Here is an 18,422-nt window from a genome sequence, read left to right as displayed (position 1 = left end):
TTCAGTGCATCCCTGCTTATGTGTGTGTGACAACCAGTTTAGCTCATTTTAATTCTTGCTTTGCTTCGCTCTATTGCTTTGGGTTCAGTCATTCATTTTCTTTCTGCTTCTCTCATTGTTTTTATTCCTCTGCACACCAAGTAACCACACACAGACACACACACATGCATGCAGACAGAGTGAGGGCAACTGTCATGAATGAAGTAGGGCTTTCAAACACACACACTCAACACACAAACATTTTTCACCGGTGACAGTGGGTGCATCAGACTCCTGTATGTGCCTGCAGAAATGGACAATAAGGGATGCAGCGCTGCTGAGAGAAGCTGATGGCTTTCTGCCACTAATGCACTCACTCTGATTTAAGCAGTGAAGCCATGTAGGACTTGCCAAAGTCAAAATACAGCTTGATTTCCATAAAATGCTATGATACAATTTCTGCATGCTGGTTGTGCTGTACAGGGAAATGTTGCATTGCTGTCGTCAATATTATTAAATAATATGTTAAGGGAATGATTAACCAATTTGTGCAGCTATCTGATTCCCTAAATACCGAATGACGGTAGGTGTGCTGCTTCACTGTACAATTTGAAGTGTTCAGACAACCTGCTTCCTTGATGTGTCTCTGTAGCAGCTCTACAAAAATATGTCAGTTCTCTCATTTTATTTCCCATTTTTTAACTATGATCTTTATTACATGCAGTTTTATCCATCCATCATCTATACCCACTTATCCCTAATTCGGGTCACAGGGATCTGCTGGAGCCTATCCCAGCTCTCTTTGGGTGAAAGGCAGGGGTCCACCCTGGACAGGTCACCAGTCCATCACAGGGCCACATAGAGACAAACAACCTCACACACTCACACTCACTCCTATGGGCAACTTAGAGTCACCAATCAACCTGACATACATGTTTTTGGACTGTGGGAGGAAACCAGAGTACCTGGAGAAAACCCACACAAGCACAGGGAGAACATGCAAACTCCACACAGAAAGGCCCCTGATGGGTTTCAAACCAGGAACCTTCTTGCCGTGAGGCAACACAACCACTAATACACCGTGCTGCTCCACATGCAGTGTGCAGTATATTTTAAATAATACTGTTGGACTGCATTCTCTGTAACAGCACTCTGCAGTTGCATAATGCAGAGATAATGTAAGTAGACAGACAGAGGGATGAGGTGACAGCAATTAACAATCTAACTGGGATATACACAAATGACTTTGTTCTATCATTAATAGCATCCATTCACATTTAAAAAGCTGTAAGGAGAAGCTGTTTGACGAAACATTCAGACTATTGTCATTTTTTTCACCATTCTGTTGCTGCTCCCTGCTGTTCGCTTAACGCTCAAGGCAATGCTTCTCAGTTTCCTCTTTAGTCTAATGAGAAACACAATTGGCTTTCTGACTGCTAGTGCTATAGTGTTTTCAAAAAATAATTTTCATTTTCAAAAACTGGGCTTAAAGGGAACATAAAGATATTTAAGTAATAAGACCAAAAGTATTTAGACTATCTTCTAATCATGAACACAGACGTGAATACAGTACGTCAGGTCACCATGTGGGGATTCTATTCGCTGTTAAAAAATATTGTTATGCTACTTCACTGAAAACAATTTACAGTGCTATTGAGTGTGTTGAATGTCATGAACAGTAAGTGAAATATAATATGGAAAAGGGACTTCCTGGATTTTCTGAATTCTGAGTGTGTGTCTGTGTGGGTGTCTGTGTGTGCATGAAACAATGCGTGAAGGTGAGCATGAGGAGTATTCTAATAACCAGAGTGCAGCAGTTATTAGATTTGGATCCCTGCTCTCTTTATTACACCTCAGTTCAATTCGATGTAATAGAGAGAGAGCGGAGTTGCATCTTTATTAAACAAGGGAGACACAACCAGAGACATGTTGAGACATACATACACACAGGCACATGTACACAGACAGACACACACAAAGAAGAGAAAGTTGATGACTATCTACAGCCAGGTAGCAGGGATGGTCATGATTGTCAGAATTGAGGGAAGGATAAATCGAGCCAAAAGAAAACCTGCTCCCAGTGCGTTGACCTGAGACAGGGGCAACAGTCAGCCGATACATACGGCCAAAACAATGCTAGAGTGGTTTAGGACAATTTTGACAATCTTGACTGCCCTTGATTGGCCAAACCAAACCCCACACAACATGTGGGAAGAGACAGCAGTTCAGATGCTTCCCATCAAATTTGATGGCACTTGAGAGGAAGTGGGAGGAAGAAAGTGTTAGGCCCCGAGCCTTGTCTTCCTGTTTGTATTTTATTTTGATCAGTTTCCTGGGTTCCGGTTCTGTTACTTCGAGGTAGCTGTGTGTTTTCGTTTGGTCATCAGTTAGATTGTGTTCACCTGTGTTTAATTGGTTCTTCAGTTGTGTGTATATATACCCCCTGTGTTCCTTTGTTCCTCGCCGGAACATTAGTTACATTCATTGTTGTTTGCCAAAAGGAGCCTTTCCGTTTCCCTGTCTGCCTTCCTGCCTGCCTGCCGAACGGCAGAGAACCTTGTGTTTGCCTGAGCCCTGGACGATCCAGGGGAATAAACCTGCCTGTTTTATCCTGCATTTGGGTCCCCACCTGTTCTTTCCTTCACCACCACTACGATAGCCTAACAGAAAGGGAAATTTCCCAAATCCAGGTGTGCAAAGCTTGTATAGAGAGCTTCTACAATTTTGAGATTTCAGTCTGATTTTGCAATAAATTGATAAAACATTTAGAAAAATATGTTTTCGCTGTCATTATGGATCACAGAGTGTAGGTTATTGACCAAAAATCTGTTTTATCCATTTAAAATAAAATATACAACACAATAAAGTGTGCAAAAGTAGTCTGAATGCTTTCTGAAGCCACAGCAGTCTCAACAGAATATAGGTTATAAAAGACTAAAAAAGGAAGTGCACATGGTGCTTGGTAAATAAGTGTTGTTGAAAATGGTGAATGGACCTCAGAGAAGATACAAGGCTGAATGAAGTAGAGAGCCAATAAATAAGAAGGAAGAGGGATAGTCACACTGCTCTGAGTCAAATGTGAGCTGTGTTGCTGCACATTTGTCCTCACAGGACTTCTTTTCCTTAGGAGAGGATGAGGGAGTGGTGCAGTCTCTGGCTCATCAGTATTCAACTGAGTGAGAGATAGTCAAAGGGGCAGAGACATACAGAGAGTCTGAAAGGCAGGTTTAAAAAAAATCAAATCAATGACAATGTTTTTTGTGAATAACAGCTGAGTTAGAGGAGTGCAGCAAAGGAAGAAAGTTAAAGAAAGAAGAAGAAATGAGGAGGGTGGGAGTGTTATAAATTATAATGAGAGGAGGAGTAAGAGAGGGTGGAAGAAAACTCAAGCCTGACTCAGAGAGATCCCTCTTCTCATCTCCTCCCTCCCAGGGAGAAGATAAGGGCAGCTACATGACATTTGTTTGTTTTCATTCTCATTTGTTTTAAATCCATCTCTTGTTATTTCTCTTCCTCTGTATTGACCCACAAAGGAGATAAAAATAGAAGAGCTACCTAATAATTAACCTCCTGACTACTTTTATTGTTCCTCCTAATATGGAGAAAAATTCACATCAAAACATGGACACATACTGATATGACACAGTCACATTCAGATGCCATCACCTGGGCTCTTCTATCAGAGGGACTGATTAGCTGTAGACCAACCACTGATTGTATGTTGATATTAACAGATCAGTGATAGATTGTTTTGCTGCTGAGCCGTAAATCACAGCATAATCATTTGAGTGACTAGTCAGGGTTCCATATAAATGACGGTGTTTGCTCCATGATAAATGAGCCTGCTGTAATGAGCAGACCACTGCCCATATTACATGATGAAAAGTGGCTCAATTTAATGACATCAATAATTAGAGTAACTGCAAAGGAAACACTCCATTCTTTGTTTTCTAATTTCAGGGAGATTGTGCACGCTTTTAGAGATAGGTGCTCACAAGAACAGGTCAAGGCAAAGGTTTTGCTAAATGTGATAAAAACTACTGTAACTGACACCACCAGGTAAGGACATGACCTTTACACATGCATTTTCACACTCATGCCTGCCAAGCAGGTTGTCACTGTGCAGGACAGAAAACAACTGTTAAACAACCATCTGGAGTTGGTTCAGCTCTGCCCTCGTCTGTATAGAATAGTACACGATAGAGTGATTGTAAGTCAAAAGCATATCAGTGTTTCTGTTGAATATGTATTTGTGTCAGTCAATGGCTTGTGTTTATGCAGTGGTGTTCCTGTTCATGTTTATTCATATGCTGATTAACTCTGCAACTGCTGTTTCTGCTGTGTTTCTAATTAGCATTTTCTGTGAGGCTACATCTCAGTAAATCAGATGTACGTTTGGCAAGTATGGGTTTTAATTTCAATGAGAGGGTGGGATCATTCTGTGAACTGGGATGCACAGTATGCACAATAAATAAAAACAAAGAGGAGGAGAATGGACAGGTGGCGTGTTCTGCAGGGAGCAGGTAGGTACGTGGGTGGGACTTTGCACCCTGCTGCTACTCTGATTGCACAGATAGGTTCGCTTTGACATCCATGTCCTTGCCTTAGGCTTCTGAACCTGTGCACTATCAATAACACGTGTGTTTTTTATTTCTTTTGAGACTTTACATTTACTCATTTTCTGATGAGTTTCCCTAACTCCTAAGGAACAATGTGTAAAATGTGAAAGATTTTGTGGCTTCTACTGGTGAGATTGCAACTTTTTGTTGTCAGTTGCAATGGAGGGTACAATTGGCTGTATGGTGCCATGTCAAAACAGGATTCTGTAGAAACATGGGGGAACAACATGACTACGCTCTATGACAGGAGACGTGCTCTCTGTGTAGATGTAAAAGGCTCATTCTAGGATTAAGAAAATATGATTTTTCTTTCGAATTTCCAGTAATTCCACACTAATGACAACATATTTATCAACACTATACTCCATTTCTGCTAATAGATCCTTCTAAATATCACTTGCTGTACCTTTAACTATAATGATGAGTTGCCTAGGGCAAATCTAGTCTCCACAATTTCAGTGTGTAAACAGATTTTCATCCCCACAGTGTAAATAATAACAAGTGTGCACACATGCATGCATAAACACACACACACACACTGGGCCTTTAACATTATCAATGACCAACGAGTGAAATTTGTTAATAAACTGACTAGCCTGGGGTCCGTACTGTGAAAACATTAATCTCTCCTTGGTAACACGGGGCACACATTCAACATCAAGACAAACTCAAATGTCCCTGTGCACAGTACATTACCCTATAAAATATCTCTGTGCTTTCTCAGCCTTTCCTAGTGGAGTTAGGCGAGGGGCACAAGAACATTATATCAACAGATGTGATTAAAAAATGCTTTAACTGAAGTTCAATTGCCTGATGGGGGATGGCTACAGTGGCTGGTAAAAAGCAGCTGTAATCAGTGATAAATACTCTGAGCAAAGTAAAAATGCTTTTGGGAAATGACTCAGATGCATGTAAAAAGGCTTTTATCAAAAGATACTTTTAGGAAAACAGGATTTTTAGCTTCAGAGAAAACAAGGTATACATGCACATAACAATGTCTGTACTATAGTCTGAGAGTGAAAACCTTGGTAATCACAGGAATAACGGTATGTCACTGTTGGTTCTCTGGGGTCTGTTTCATCTCTTACTATTTCACAGGATGACAGAAAAAGTCTGGCAATCAATATTTTGTAAAACCACTTTCTGACACCTAAAAATGTGATTATATAATAGGACCCATAAAGTTGTGACCATTGTCAGAATCTGCTTTTGCTTCACATATAAAATAGTAAATCAGACAAAGGTATACATTTTAATTATGGCACGATTAAGCCACAAAATGGAGGCTTAACAGTGCCATAAATAAAAACATATTAAAAAGACTCTGCTGTGCTACAGTTTCCTGCTCAGTATAAATTTGATTTTCACATGCAAAAAGTAATTCACTCGCAAATGTCAGCTTGGGTTCTCTTTAGACAAACAAAAAGTAAACCAGTACATACATTTGTTAGAAGCATTTCTAAGTCTTTTCATACTGTAGGCTAGAGTAACTGTAAATGCACTAAACACAGTGATAGGTTGTGGTGTAAGTTGGGTCAAATACACGAACAATTGCAGAAAAAAGAAGCAAAAAGACATGAAACCTGCATATGCAGAGTATACATGGGACTGAAAATATACTGCTTGTACATTATAGTCTGTGTGGGCATATAAGAGAGAGACTGAAAGAGACAAAGAGAGAGGACAGAGGGAAAAAGCAGCATATGTGCCTCAGTTATTAGGACAGCTGGTTGCTGAATACTTGAAGGATGCTGTTTATCTAACTTGTGGGAGGTAATTACTTACGCTATGCTGCACGAAGACAAACACACTTAAAGTCAAGTAGCTACACAAGCTGATATACACTTAAACATTTCCCTAAGTGCACGCACTGCACACACTTTGTGATGCAACCGACAAGAGAGAGATGTTCATACCTGCCCATATGCAGAAATACAAGTGTATTAACATGCGATATATGTCAAGCTACCAGACTGAAGGGAAATCTAATTAATTCACCCTAAGCTCATTGTAATATTTAGTTTAAATTCAAAACTTAGCACACAGAAGCTCATCTCACCTTATTTGCACATATCAGACAAAAAGAGAAAATAGAGAAATATTTCTAAAATAAAAAAAAAGTATCTAATTTTTTTTAAACTCACTAAAGGGATAATTTAATGATTTTTATTTTTGTCCTAAAATGACACGTTGAAGCCGTAATACACTTAGGACCTGTTGCTTGGTAACCGACAGATGCATATGCATTTTAGTCTTAACAATTGCAAGGTGTTCGGTCAAGAACATAATGTATTTTGCACTATTTCTTTTCTATAATATACTGGCACTTGGCCTTTTTCACAACACACATGCATACAACAATGTCCACATGTGTAGCTATTGTTAAGAAGAAATAAGTACATGAGAAGAGAAGCATACCTGCAGACAGTGGGCTGAACAAAAAGCTTTTGCTGTTCTATGGCAGGTTTCAGTATGTCAGGATTAGTAAGTGGCTAAGCTATACAGTGTGTTGCCAGAAATCACAAGAGCAGTAATAGTTGCTTTATGAGCCTGTGTAAAGCTAGACCTGGAATAATTTATTAAAACTCAGTATACACTAAGTGTGTGTGTGTGTGTGTGTGTGTGTGTGTGTGTGTGTGTGTGTGTGTGTGTGTGTGTGTGCGCGTCAGTATAGCTGGACCAGGAATCCTTTACAGCCCATAGCAGTGTTAATATTCTGCACACACTGGGTGCGGCCAAACCCCATTAATCATGTTTGTGAATGTGTAATCTCAACGTTACTTCAGCTGGTTTCATTTTCATGGTTGTCTGCAAGATTTATAACGGCATTTGGAGAAGGTGTATGTGGTGTGTGTGAGATGTAATACACTGTTATGGAAGCATGCTCTTAAACGTGTCACCTTGTTGAGGTGAAGAATATCCTGAACATGCAATTAACGCTCTCTTGGTGGGACACGTGTGTACCCGTACATATGTGTTGACTGTGACCACACTGTCCACATGTATTATTATCTAAGTGTGGCCCTGTATGTGCATGACAATGTGCAAAAGGCTTGACCAAAAATGCGTCCCCGTTTGTTACCATAGTGACAGTAAATGGCCGTCCAAGAGACGTCCATCTGGATGATCGGGTCAGATTGCATCAATGAAAGGAAAACAAACACAAGGGCGAGCAAAGGAATGAATGTAGAAAAGCAGTGCCCAGTCCCCAAAATGTGAGTGTGTAAACATAATAAATAATACCAGCACATACATACACATGTACACACAAGCCGTGATACCAAGGTACAAGCTAGATGTCGTGGTCCAGTCACAGTCAGCAAGTGAAGAAAGATGAACAAATCTCAGTGCCTGAGACTAACCATGTGTTTGGAGGACTGTGGATGACCCTGCTAAATGGCGGACAGTGGTGCTGTTTGTCTAGCCATTGGCTGTTTAGAGACATTGATCTCAGACAACAGACTATTGGACTGACAATTACTGAGTAAAAACAAGTTTTTCCAAGCATTTCTTGCTAAAATACGAGACAGAGGTTGGCTAAAACAGGTTCACTTTGAGACATTTGATTCAGTCATTGAAACTAAGCATCCATTAAGTGTCGTTATATGTGCTAGTCTAAATTAATTATGAAGGATGAAAAAGTAGAATGATGCCAATTGCTCAAAACACTCTTCACTTCTACAGTCACATTATCTAAAATGTTTTTTTTTACTTGCTTACACTGCAGAGCAGTATTGTAAACCTTAAACACAAACCTGAGGATTCTTGCTCAGAGACAGACTGTAACATTCACATCAGTCATACACAGGAGCATAATAGTGAATAATTGCCTCCTTAATTATTGAAAATTTACACACTTTGTCATCCTTCTTTCAAAATTAAAAGATATTCATTTTACCTTCATGTTCATCGCCATCGTCATCATTAGTGGCGTTAGCATAATCATCATTGTCCTCATTGCACGCGGTGTCAGCTACAGTATAAGGCATTACATTTATTAATACACAACAATTAGAAAAGGTAATTTATTTATTTTTTTACACTGTATTAATGTACATATTGGCTGTTACTTGAACTATCACACCACACCTTATGCTACTGGATGCTACAGCTACAGTGGCTTAAAAAGTATTCAGAGCACTTTTGTGCAATTAATTTTTTTAATACCTTGTGATAACATGTTTAAATACTGTAAATATGTTATTTACAAAAGTATCTTGATCTTTAAGCTCCTTTGGCAGAAATTACATCTTTGTGTCTATTTCAGTAATTCTCTACATCTCCACACACCTGAATTCAAGGAATAAATAGGAAGCCTCTAAGCTGCCATCTTCAGGTCTCTCCACAGATGTGCTATGGCCTTTAGGGTCTTGCTGGATCACTCAAGGACAGTCAGAGACTTGTCATAAAGCCATTCCAGTGTTGTCTTGGCTGTGTACTTTAGCTCAATGTTAAATGGTGAATCATCAGTCCCAGGTTACTGCACCATAGAAGAGGTTTTCTTCATGGACCTCTCTGTATATGGCTGTATTCATCCTTCCTTAAGTTGTGACTAGTGTCCCTGTCGTTGAGAAGAGTCCATATATCATGATGCTGCCAATACCATACTTCACTGCAGACATGACACTAGTCAGGTGATGAGCAGTGCTTGGTCTCCACCAGACTATTTTTGAGATTCTGTTTACTCATGTTCTCAGAGTCCTTTAAATGCCATTATGTGTACCCCAGAGAGAACCTCAACATCTTCAGGTAGCAGAGCTGAAGATGCTGAGATTCTCTATGAGAGTGACGAGGATGGATAGGATCAGGAATGAGGACATCAGAGGGACAGCTCATGTTAGATGTTTTGGAGAAAAAGCCAGGGAAGCCAGATTGAGATGGTTTGGACATGTTCAGAGGAGGGACAGTGAATACATTGGTAAAAGGATGCTGAGGTTACAGCTGCCAGGAAGGAGGCCTAGAGAAAGACCAAAGAGGAGGTTCTTGGATGTAGTTAAGGAGGACATGAGGATAGTTGGTGTGGGTGAGGAGGATACAGAGGATAGGGTTAAATGGAGGTGGATGATTCGCTGTGGCGACCCCTGAAGGGAGCAGCCGAAAGGAAAAGAAGATGTGTACCCCAAGTCTGAAGTTTCAGAGTTATTGAGGCTGCTGTGCTGCTGGGGACACTCCAAAAGTTTTAGAAATGGTATTATAATCATGCCCTGCCATATTTTTAACGCAAAGCTCTACGGAGAGCTCCTCGAACATCATGGGTTGGTTTTTGTCATAACACATGCAGTGCGAATTGTAAGGTATTATATACACCAATTTAATTACATCAATTTAATTTGGCATCATTTTAAATAAGATTATTAAGTATATATTGATGGGCAAAAATGGAATAAGTCTGAATACTTTCTGTAGTCACTATACATTTATGCCATTATAAATGTACATTTTAGTTGGTTATTACACACTGCTACAAGATTCATTCTGTGTAAACAAAAAATACTAATAATAATAATTACAAAGACCTTTGAGTTTACCTAATAAAGTTAAACTGCATGCTCTCATTAAATTTTCAAACTTTCCATTCAAATATTTTGCAGTGAGCAAAAACCAAGTAAAAATGTCCAGGGTTTCATGTTCAGACAAATATAATAGTTAAGTGATCTAATACGGGGTAGAACCAGTTGGGCCAGCGCTAGGTTTTACATGAAAGAAAACACTATGGAAGGTGTTTCTACTGTATGAAGCTCTACTATCTTCACCATTTGAGTCCTGATAGTCATACGTCACTAAGACAGAAAGAAAAACATTTATATTGGGCAGGTTTTCATGAGAGGCATATTTAAGAAGGTTTAACTACAGTACTACAAATTGTTTGACATGACTCCTCTTGTAAGGCACACTGCCTCAACAGGACATCAGTCAGTCCCACTAACGGATGAGCTAACAGACGGTTATGCTAATGCTTAGCTACGTCAGCATCCGTGCTCACACACAGCCATCACAAACACTTACAGAAACACCCACAAACACAGACAGATCATTTAATGAGATTTACCCAATCCGATCTCAGCATAGAGACGCTCCTCTGGTATGGCTGGTGATTAACATGGGTGTGAGGGCATCAGCATGAAGACAGAGATGAGTGTATGAGTGTGTGTGTTTAGGGCTGGGGGGTAAAGAGTCTAATTATCTTATTATGATGGAATCAATGTTTGTAATCCAAAGCAGGGTTGGCTTCTTCTATTTTTCCCTCTCTTGCCTTATGTCCTCTTGTCCTCCACTGCAAATGAACCCTATTACTATTAGCACCTCATCCATTTATGAATGCAGACTAGATGGAATGCATTATGTATCAAACCAAGGGTCGTCTATCTCTAAAGGAAGTGGCTTCTCAAGCTTTGCCTCTCTGTGCACCAAGAGGGCTGGTCGTTCCCTGCTAGGATTAGAAAGTGGACTGAACAGAATTTGATTATCAAACAAACCCTCTACAAAAAACCTGAACCTTTAACAACCAGCTGACATCAGTGATGTGTTTCTCAGGTTATATTCTAGCACTACAGAAGCAACAGTGAATGCGACACAGTAATGTAATGGTTATGATGGTCAGTGTTGCATAACAGAGCCAGATGGTTTACTTGGCTGGGTCATGGTGCTGGCAGTCATGCGACTTGAAGCCTGTTTCTTGCATGGCCAACATTAAAGAATGGCAAGACACTGTGTGTCTACAACAGTGGCAGGGTTACAGATTCAGCTGCGTAAACAAAATCCACTGACAGCAGATACATTTAGTAGATGTAGGCATAGTGGCTGCTGTTGACCCATCACAGTTCTCATATTTGTGTAAAAATCTGATTGCATCACACATTATTTAGTTTTGTTCAGCAAATCCACAGTTTTTGTTCAGTCCTAATTGTTTGTCAGGGGTTTCAGTAATTCCTGTGCAAATGAAAATACTTTAGCACATCTCCAGGTGGAAACAAAAGGTCTTGTCACTGGTTCTGACTAGTTTGTGTGTAGGTTCCTACTGAATGTTTCTGAGAAAGAAGGAGAGAGAGATAGATGTGTTTGCATGTGTGTGTGTTGTGATTGTTCACACATTAAGTCTAAATTGAAATTCCAAGTTGATGCTTCATCCGTACTTCCTGTGCCTCTGCAGATCCAAAAGGAACCTGAGAGGTCTCAGCATCAGTGTGACTGCTCTCTCTCCAGCCTTTCTGAGGACATGTGGGAACTGTTTCCATCAAGCGAATGTGGGTGTGATCCATGGTGATTTATGTGTGGCAGGATGTAAGGTGTGGGGTCAACGTGGAGCTCACTGTCTGTGGACAGGTGATAAGAGGGGGGAGAACAGCAGTTGTGCGTCCAGGGGGAAGGACTGTCAGAGAGGAGGAAGGACAGCATGTCTGTGCATACCAACAACCACAAGTACATGGGACTTGTTTAAATTTGCATGCGCTCTCCTTGAAGTAATCACAGCTTTAAAATGAGAATGTACACATATCTCAAGTGGATTCAAACAGTACCAAGAAGTAATTGCTACACTCAAGGTGTAAGGGTTGATACACTGAGGTTAATGGGAGAGATACAGGTTGAGAAGAATATTATGGTGTTTACCTTCTACATCATTACAGTCATAGTCTTGAGTGAAGCATGGATGGAGACAAAAGCACACATACAAACACATGAAGCAAAGCATTTGCACCTCTGTGTAGAGCAGAAAGAGCACATTTATAAGGTGAATGAAATGATAATTCACAATGTCAAGCTCAAATGGTGCTGAAATGACTTCCAGGATGAAAGATTACATAACTCCTTTGTAGCCCAAAACATAGTGAAGCAATGGTCTGCTTTGTTTAAGAGACGTATGAAACAGAAATGTCTGCTTTTATCTTCTGCAACAAACCCAACTATGGCAATCATGCAAGCCACATTTAGCCATGGACATGGACGATCCTAGACATCATTAGTGGTGATGATACAGAGTTGTAGACATACTATGAAATACAGAATATGAGCAGCAGTTCTGTCAAGAAGCAGGTTCAGGATGGAGGTTTAATTCATAGTAATAAAGATAAGAGCAGACAGCTTACCTTTGACCCTCTCTCCACGGTTGAGTTGTATCTCTCCCTCACCCTGTGGTGTGTAGGGCTTGACCACGATGAAGGTGCGTCCTGGGACAGCACTGTAGAGTTTCCGTTTGGGCCCGCGGGGGCCCGTCAGCGCTGGAGGGATGTGATGAGGGGGGCTTGGATCTCGCTGCACTGAGCCCGGGCTGTAAACAAACACATATGTTACTGTGGTGATTCCAGGGAGCTGGTAGCTGAAGCCTGTGGTCACAGACATTTTCGTCAGTGGGACAGCAACCTGGTGACACCCCCTGGTTGTTATGGTGGCCAGGGAGGAATTCATATACAAGTCCCAGTGCGTGCCGATCAACAGTCAGCGTTCCATGGGAGAGTCATGAGAGGAGAGTACACTCCTCCCAACCACTCTCTCCCCCTCCTCCTCTTCTTATTCCCGCTCTTCCTTCCTTAATAGCACAGACAAAATCCTTCTGGCTCCCTTTTACCCTTGCCTATCTCTGCTCTCTCCCCTGCATCCTAAATAAGGCAGAAGCAGGAACATTTTACGGTAAGAGGAACTGCACTATCTCTGTGTGGTTCTGTCAGATCTGTTTGGAAGCGCCCCTTAGTCAAATACATCCTGAGTTGGGGATCCAGCTGTAGCCCCTTCCAGAGAGGGACAGAAATTCCCTGCGTGTCCCCAGTTCCAGTTGCTTCAGGGTGGGCTACTGATCCTGCCTCGTCCTTGGGTCCTGGTTCTCCTGCTGTGGAGGAGAGAGGCTGGGTCTGCTCCCCGACTCCCACTCCTTCTCCCGGGAGTCCCGCCGTGTCTGCCTCTCCTCTCCCCTCCACCCCTCACACACACATGCTCTCTCACACACACTCACACACACTCTGGCAGTGCTCCTGCTGCTGCTACTGATACTGCTGCTGCGCTCCGTGGCTCCCCTCCCCTTTGACGGCTCGCTCGCACTCACACACCACAAACCCTCTATGTGCATTCCAGCCGTGCACGCAGGCACATACACAGACAGCCCCCTCCACTCCTAACATTGCACCTTCTCGTGCATGGCATACGCCATTGCCAGCGTGTCGCTAACACATTGCTGACAGACATACACACACTAGTCCCAGAGCAGGATTGATCTCCCCTGCCTGTCTGCCTGCGAGTGTGCATGCGCCATGGCTCCCTGAGGCAGGTTGTGAGGATATGTGTGTGTGTGAGTGTGTGAGGGTGCTTGTGTGCAGTAGGGGGAGGGATGGGGGCTGGTGGGTCAAAACGCTCCAGCCCATTTGGTTTAATTGTCACTCCTCCCTCATTCCCTTTGCCTTCAAACCCCTCCTTCTCTCTCTCGTTCATTCTCTTCCATTTAACCTTCTTGTCCCTCTCCTTCTCTATATTTCTTTGCATTGCATCTTGACTCTTTCGCTCTCCTTCTCTCCCTGGCACTGAATTCTAATACAGCAGGAGCAGAGCTCCGCCTAGTCTTCATTCATCACTATGTTGCCACCACTGTGTATGTTGCATTCAGCATTATTCTGCTGTCGAAGCTTTCTCTCAAGCTGTTTTTTAAGAACATACTGTAAACATCAACCACACTGTGTATTAATTTAGCTCACCTGAGCTGGGATTTACTTGTGTGCATTACAGAAAAAGACAAATTCACTGTTCATTCACTGTAACAAGTGACTTGATTATGCCCTGAACTGGGACTCTGGTGCTATTCTCGGCAAATTTCCTTGAAGGACTAGAAATCTCTAAACCCCTTTATGCCCGTCTATCTACATTTCAACATCTTTCCGTATCTTGCCTTTCCTCCCCCGGCAGGTTGTATCAGTCACTTTATAGCCTTCATTCTTTCATTCACATTAGTCCATCCACCAGTGTCCTTTCCCCTTATTTCCTCATTCTTCTCTGTATATCTTTCTTTATTTCAAGCCTTGTTTGTATCTCTCTCTATTGCTTTTCTTGCTCTCCCCATCTCACCAAGCCTCTCATTCTCTGCCGCCCTCTCCATTGAAACAACGACTTGCTGACGGCTTTCCAATTACCACAGGGACTAAGGGGTTGGGATGGCTGCCGCATGTTAATTTCTGAACAAGAGAGATGTGATGAGGGAGGCCTTGCATCTCATTGGGGAAAGAGGACCAGAGAAGCAGGGAAATGAAGCTCCATCAAACTGACACAGCCAAATAATTTGATTTCTTGACTCAAATCTTCCTTTTCAAGCAACACACCTATATACCTGCTGTGATGTTATGTACACAGCCTGACCTCAGCATGTTACCTCTGTAAAAAAGAAGGTTGGAGATGGTTTTTGTTTTCTTCTCATCTTTTTCAAGGAATAAAGGGATAACACTGAAATGTTTTACAATTTCTAATTAAAAAGCAATGAGCAGGACTAAGTGATCATTGCAGGCACCAGTATCACCATCCAACCACAAGTTGCTTTTGCTAATAACATCTTTTAAGTTTGTACCCAGAGGGATGTGATAACTACTTGTTACATTTTGTCTTTTTCCAGGATTGTCTTTCTCAATATTTTTGAAATGCTTACATGCCGTCATTAATGCCAACAATTCACCATTTACAATTTCTTGCTTATTTTGTTTAGCTTTATCTCTTTCACTGTGCCCCACTCATTAAGAGTGACTTCGGCAAGATACACACATTGGATCCATTACATGCACATACATGTACACAGACACACACACACACCAATTTCTAAAGCTGTCTATTATAAAAGCTCAATTGTTTCCTAGGACACCAGCTTTGCCTCTGTAACTATGGCAACTGTCAATAAAAGAAAGAAAAGATAGCCAGCAAATATATAGATTATGTCCATAATTTGAAATTTGATCTCAATAACTGTCAATGTGTCATTAATCATTTGCCTTCAAATACTTAATTTATTGTCCTAGTCCTTGTCTATGATCATCTCACACATTCTCATAACCTTGCTTTCAAAATACTTCACTACAGCAGATCAATGTACCTGTAGTACACACCTAACATAGACAACAATGACCCCATCTTCCCGTATTGTTTTATTCTTCATATGTAGAAAAAGGTATCTCAGATAAAATTAGATGCATTATGTATGTAAATTTATCAGTGTATTGTGAGGGATTTCCAACTTTTATCTTTAAACTCAAATATTTAAACTAAAGCCACATAAATGTCTTTCCATGACAAGAAATTATATAAATTATATTATCTTTACATAGACCTAGTTTAGTTACACAAATCAACCAATAACAAATATGGATAAAGTGCATCCATCCATCGATCATCTATAGTCCCTTATTCCTAACCTGTCCATATCAAGTAAAAATGTCCAAAGCATATCGTTGTTGACTTCAATGGTCACAGGGTTCTGCTGGAGCCTATCCCAGCCCTCTTTGGGTGAAAGGCAGGAGTACACCCTGGACAGGTCACCAGTCCATCACAGGGCCACATAGAGACAAACAACCTCACACACTCACACTCACTCCTATGGGCAATTTAGAGTCACCAATCAACCTGACATACATGTTTTTGGACTGTGGGAGGAAACCAGAGTACCTGGAGAAAACCCACACAAGCACAGGGAGAACATGCAAACTCCACAAGAAATCAAAAACAAATGTTAAATGCCTTTTACTTCTTCATCCGTGTTTTCAGTTGAACAAAATTTGAGATTCTTCCAGATAAGTGGCTCTTACCAGAGATCTTAAACCCAGTAATCTTGGCATGCAGGCTATCGGATGCTTGTTTAGGATCAATAAGCCCAATGAAGCAGGTTAACACTTAACAGTTTAACAGCTCGATAATGAGTCGAACTGCCTCAGCTTGTGTCACAATCTTATGACCTCCCTACATAACTCTGAAGATGTAACTGCAAATGTCATTAAATGCCATTTTCACAGATGCTATCAAACTAAGTAGCTTCAGTGTAGCATTTTCTCACACGACTACGTTGCCTGTTCAGGTAAATGGTTTTTTTCTCAAATAGCCCAGCTCTCTAAGGTGAGATGAGCCTATTATAAACACAGCCATAATCAGCAGCACATGTTGCATCCTAATGATCATCAGTCTGTCTATGCCTTGCTGCACTTGATTGAATATATGCTTTCTCATTTTTCTTGTGAAATGTGGGAGTGTATGGCTATCAAGGAGGAAGTAGAATGGAGACTGCTCAATGGCAGAACATATTAAAGTTTAGAACAGACAATATGTTTGTACACCCTATGCTGAGCAGAGACTTTATCATTAAGCAAAAGGTCAATTGGAGTGATCAACCAAAACTCTAAGCACCACCTCAGTCTGAGACAGGGGATGAGGCACGGATAATAGGTTGAAAAAATTTGATGTGTGCACTCTCTAATCGCTGTGCTCTGCACTTGGACAATGAAATACAGGAATGGTAATTTGTGTTTTATAAGAAAGCATTTGAAAGTAGAAGTCCATTTGAGACACATGGTCCTACTTGTGCACAATTGTGAATAAACTTAAAACGGCAAATTCTCTTTGTGAATTCTTTAATACAGGATTTCTGTGACAACTCATGCTGAGTTGTACAAACAGTTGTGTGTTTTGGCATCTTTATCAGTCTGCTGTTCATCTGTTCATCCATCACCTCCCACTTGTACCCAGCATCCAGGGTCATAAAGGGGCTGCTATTCACCTACACTAAAACGTTACAGTACCTTTTCTTGCAAAATAGTATACTGCATTAAAAAAACTTTATGTACGATGTAAAGAAAGGGCTCCACACTAATATTATTAACGTCCTAACTACAGTCAGATTGCTTGGACAGCAATTACTGTAGTCTGCTTGCTGTTTGGCAGCAGGTCCAATGTCTATAGATTTTGAAAATGCGTTTGAAGCAGCTCTGGCTCCAAAAACTCCTAATGCTAAATGGACTTGACGTAGGCTTCCCTTTTACCAATGTCCTTCAGGGTATGTTGTGTGCAGGGAATACGGGGAACCAGGGTCCAGTTTTGACGGAGTTATACACAACTCACACGACATTAGGCATCTTTTGGTTGTGCTGACAAGTGAGGATAGACAGGAGAAGAGATATGTGATTTGTGCCTGCAGTGATGCTGGTCCTGGATTGTCATGGTGAAAAGGGACATCATAGCCCTAACCTGTGGGCTGGAGCTCTGGGAACTGACACAAAGGAGATAATGGATCCAAGAAAGAAAAATGAGTTTCCTTTGAAGGGTTTCTGGGCTACCCCTCAGGGACAACATGGAGGGCTTAGATATGCATAAGGAGCTTGGAGAAAAACTTCATGACCACATCAAAGTGGAGTAGACCCAAGGACAGATGGAGAAGGGTTTACATATAGAATCCTGCTTGGGGTTACTTTGTAATCCCCTGGATAAAGCTGGAAGACATGGCTGGAAAGCAGAACATCGGGTCAACAATTGTTACCAACCTGGTGCCACAACATAGGCCAGAATAAATGGCAGAAAATGCTGAAGTTATCTGAGATACTGAGTTACAGTTGATAAACCCTCTTATATAAATTATTACTATATGTCCAGGATCGATGCCACTCCCATCCACTGATTTTTCACAGGTGAAATAGAAGAATTGTCCATCTGTTCCTCCTCACCCTATTCCTGTTCGATTGCACCATGGATAATTAACATATCAACAGGTACTGGTGTGACTAAGGCAAAGAAAGTGAAGGGATACAAGGTGAAAAAGAGGTGAGGAGAACAGAAATAAAGGATTGAAAGGTGAGGGGAAGCCCTGTGTGACCCTTTTGTTAC

At 41.2% G+C, this 18,422-nt stretch overlaps 1 protein-coding gene across 2 annotated transcripts in view; it reads right to left on the bottom strand.

Annotated features, from left to right (window-relative positions):
• shank3a (SH3 and multiple ankyrin repeat domains 3a) overlaps nucleotides 1-18,422 on the bottom strand; it is a 249,953-nt gene that overhangs the window by 62,299 nt on the left and 169,232 nt on the right. For both annotated transcript variants that reach the window (XM_026310747.1, XM_026310746.1), the window contains one exon: nucleotides 12,683-12,864. In XM_026310747.1, coding sequence (XP_026166532.1) covers nucleotides 12,683-12,864 — 182 coding nt within the window. The remainder of the gene's footprint in view (nucleotides 1-12,682; nucleotides 12,865-18,422) is intronic.

The sequence above is a fragment of the Mastacembelus armatus genome, chromosome 6, assembly GCF_900324485.2.
Source record: "Mastacembelus armatus chromosome 6, fMasArm1.2, whole genome shotgun sequence".
Lineage (NCBI taxonomy): Eukaryota > Metazoa > Chordata > Actinopteri > Synbranchiformes > Mastacembelidae > Mastacembelus > Mastacembelus armatus.
This window is presented reverse-complemented; position numbering and strand designations above follow the sequence as displayed.